This window comes from Epinephelus moara, chromosome 5 (assembly GCF_006386435.1).
Source record: "Epinephelus moara isolate mb chromosome 5, YSFRI_EMoa_1.0, whole genome shotgun sequence".
Lineage (NCBI taxonomy): Eukaryota > Metazoa > Chordata > Actinopteri > Perciformes > Serranidae > Epinephelus > Epinephelus moara.
Window position 1 is genome coordinate 35,106,250 of NC_065510.1, and position 4,132 is coordinate 35,110,381.

Here is a 4,132-nt window from a genome sequence, read left to right on the forward strand (position 1 = left end):
AATTTTATTCATGTGTGATGTCAGTCTCCATAGCAGCCATTTCATTTTACTGAGACCATTTTTGGAAACTTGAATTCACTGTATAAAATGACCTACTTTGACTTCTAAGATAATTACATCCTTATGAAACTTTACAAATACAACCTAGAAACATCAGGCATTCGGCAGATGTATGGATTTAATAGGTATATAGGAAACAGGCGGATTTCTGAGCAATTTCCAGAACAGAAGAGATCGATGTACAGTTGCTAAAAAAAATGACACAAACATCTCCAAATGTCAAACATTTTTGATACCAAATCACAGCTCATGGATTTTCTTTGGTGTTCCTGAAGCTCTTGGTATCCTGATGTGGTATTCTGGAGGGATTTTTGGCCATTTTTATCAATTATAGAGAGGTTAATAATGTTAAAATTTAGCATCAAATCTGTGTAACAAATGGCATCTACAAGTTATGAGACATAATTGAGCATGGCGATCATTTACCTCCATCATAATGTTCTAAGCCCTGATACACTCTAGACTTTCAAAGTCTGAATAGGCACCCAACCATAAATCATTATCTATTACAGATTTATGACTAGCGAAACTAGGCTGCATCTCAAATTTATCTTCAGGTTCCCAACTTTCAAATGGTATATATCACATCTATGTGGCATATACTGTTGACCTACTATCTCCCCTTTAAGATCACCTGTCACCCCTAATGGGTCTCAGGTAGGGAGATGGGGAGTGAAAGAGGTTCAACTTTTTAAAAGGTGACTAGTGTTTGCAGGAATTGACTTTTGTCTTTGGAACTGGATCTCCAGGGGAATCTATTCACTGCACCACAGAGGAGACAAAGCAAGTGGTCTGCGTGTTGTCTTCTTCTCATCTTGTCCTGGACAAGATGGACATCACAAAGGGATCCAGTAAGCCAATATAACTATAAATATTTATAAATATACATATTTACTCACCTGGTATGCTAGTTAAAATTCCTGTCACCATCAGATTCCTCACTGCCGGCTAATAATAAGTTGAAGAATATGCTAAACATATTCATACAAAAGTATGTCAGGGCTTGAATTATCATTTATGACACATCCTTTAGTTTAACAAAGGTTTATGTATTCATGGGATGATCTGGTCCAATGAAGAGAAACCAAAGAGTTGATTAATCAACCGCGAGAGCAGGATGGATTTAACTGTGTAAATACTGGACTCATTGCTCCAAGACAATCTAAACAGAGCTGGTAATTTTCTCTGCTATTTGTTTCCTTATGTTTTCCATGCTGTGCTTGCCATTTACTCACTTCCAGATATCACCTCTTTTTTCCTCCTGAATTGGCAGAGTGGACTGATTTACATACTCTCTCATCATTGGTTGCCTGGATGTTACACTTCAACAGGCTGCCTTCTGCTCATTGGTTGCAGCTGCAGGAGGGCATGGAAGCTCTCGCACCAAAACAGGCATAAAAGGCAGCGTGTGGGATCAGACACAGAGCAGCATCCAATAAGCAACTCTGAGGAGCCTTGACACAGAGCCGCTGCCAGCTTAACAAACCTGACAGGTGACAGAAAGGCAAGGAAAGAAGCTCAAGGAGAAGACTCACGAGTAACTGCTGAAGGGGAGATTTTCAAGGAATTTAGAAAAGTAGAAGCCAGTGACAGGTGTTGAGATTTGCAGTGTTTTAAAGCAGCTGTTGTAACCACCAAGAGGAAGTGAGTGAATTGAGGCAGCTTTGGGACATTTTCTTTACTTATTTTGGCCAAAAACCAACAACCAAAAACCAGCATGTCTCTGGAGGTGAAGGAGAAGACCCAGGTGCGTCTAGTCTTCCTGGGGGCAGCAGGAGTAGGCAAGACAGCCCTGATCCAACGCTTCCTCCAAGACACATTTGAGCCCAAACACCGGCGCACAGTGGAGGAGCTGCACAGCAAGGAGTATGACATTGGTGGGGTCAAGATCACAGTAGAGATCCTTGACACCAGTGGCAGCTACTCCTTCCCGGCCATGCGCAAGCTCTCCATCCAAAACAGCGACGCCTTTGCGCTGGTGTACGCCGTGGACGACCCCGAGTCACTGGAGGCTGTAAAGAGCCTCCGAGATGAGATCCTGGAGATCAAGGAGGACAAGTACACGCCAATCGTGGTTGTGGGGAACAAGGTGGACCGGGAGGAGGAGCGCCAGGTGTCCAACGAGGACGTGCTGTCAACCGTGGAGATGGATTGGAACAACAGTTACCTGGAAGCTTCGGCAAAGGAGAACGCCAACGTGGTGGAGGTGTTCAAGGAGCTCCTGCAGCAGGCAAACCTTCCGAGCCGTCTCAGCCCTGCGCTGCGTAGACGCAGGGAGACCTTTCCAAAAGACACCAGCTTCCGGCCGCCCATGAACAAGACCAACAGCTGTATTTTGTCATAATGACATTCAGAGGGAAGTGTTGTTTTGTTTCATGAAGGGACAAGAGATGAGAGCACTACATGCTGCTGGTCAGAGAAAAAATATAAAGAGGAAAGCTTGGACTTCAGTCAGTGGAGGTGTAAAGTGACTCTGGACCAGCAAAGACACTTCAGGGTTCACAACTGAGAGGAAGAGGAACTGAAAAGGTGAATGGTGTAAAGACTGAACTCGAACACACTGCCAGTGGAAAGAAGGAAGCTGCATTAACTACTCAGTTGTTTACTCGATGTAATGTTGTTGCTGCTTATTTGGTGCCATGCTGCTGGTGTTTAGATCAATGTGTACCTTTTAGATTTTAACTGACAATGTTCACTGACATCAAGGTTTGGACTGTTGCTTACCAATTGTTTACTAAGGGAAAGTGTGTGTGTTTATGTTGTGATACGTGCAAAGGTATGTCTCATGTAAATTGATTTAATTTAATAATTCAGTGTATGTAGCACATCATCATGTTTACATATTTTGTACTTGATTCCAGTTTGCCATTGAGCATGATATTACTCTTATGTTTTAAAAAGAAAAAGTGGTGTAATGCAAATGTAAACTTTGTTTTTACAATGTTTTAAGGTTGTTTTTTTAATTTTAAATACATGAATTTTCAATACTTTTTCCATGGCATATCATCACAAATGGTATTATTTTGCTGTTTATTTGACAAATGTAAGTGGAATGTGGATCTAAATGTGTAATAAAAGATATAAGCACAAAAATATGGCATTTGTTGTGTGAAATTGTTGATCCAAGTACATATTAATTGCGGAGAGGCAAGTTGACTTTTAAGTAATTAATTATGTACAGAAGGTAAGTTATTAAAAGTAAATAATAAATCAGTTATTTAATGAACATTTAAATTTCTTTAGTGGAAATTTGTGGTGTCAGTGCACCAACAGATGATGATAACTAGAAATAAATCATAACAGAGATTATCTGCATCAAGGTCACGGAACGTGCTGCAGCAATACCATCATACTGTATAGCCACAGTAGTATTGTGTGGTAGGACAAATGTCATTTGGACTCATATCTGATCAAATTTACATACAGTGAGTTTGAAGCTGGAATAATTTTGATAAATATCCTCATCCATCCAAAACAGAATTAACAAAATATTTGACAGCTGCACACCTCATTGGGTCAGATCTTCCTGAGGCGGGCGTCGGCCACATTGAGCATATAACTTGTTCGAACAAACTGATTTTTCAAACCACAGATATTCTAATGTCCCTATAGGTAGAAAGAGGAAGAACATAGAGATGAAACTGTGACTGTGAAACATAGAACAGTTAAGATTAGAAGCATCTACATGTTGATGTGCTGCATGTGTTACTGAACCTTCAGTTGATTTTGGGTGGGGTCTCAGCACATTCACTTTCTGCTTTTACATTACTGCTCGATTTCATCCATGGAGTCTTACAATTAAAAAATAAGCCAACAAGTGGCAGGAAAATTATTCCCTGTGCTGTTGTAGCTGCTGTTGGTATTTGTTTTAGTGACATAAATGACTCAAGCTAGAAAAATTAAGGTGTAAAGTGAACTGAAATCAAAAGTTTGTGCTCTACATTTCCTAACCTTCTCCATCCCACAGTATCAAAGATCTCTGTCGCCATCTGTTGATGAGAAACATACATTACATCCACTAACACTACTAACAGCTCAGCTATGCCAGGTTCTAAATGCTTTGGTTTTTAAC

General features: G+C 40.4%; 1 protein-coding gene across 1 annotated transcript; it reads left to right on the forward strand.

Moving 5' to 3' along the window:
• Nucleotides 1-1,466: 1,466 nt before the first annotated feature.
• Nucleotides 1,467-3,155, forward strand: LOC126390809 (GTP-binding protein Rhes-like). Its single transcript, XM_050045275.1, has one exon. It carries the CDS (start codon nt 1,778-1,780, stop codon nt 2,402-2,404), a length of 627 nt encoding a protein of 208 aa, XP_049901232.1. The 5' UTR covers nt 1,467-1,777; the 3' UTR covers nt 2,405-3,155.
• The last annotated feature ends 977 nt before the right edge of the window (nt 3,156-4,132 follow it).

Bases quoted from the DNA above. Each gene is read 5' to 3' on its own strand.
- LOC126390809 (XM_050045275.1), top strand. From the start codon at position 1,778: ATGTCTCTGGAGGTGAAGGAGAAGACCCAGGTGCGTCTAGTCTTCCTG.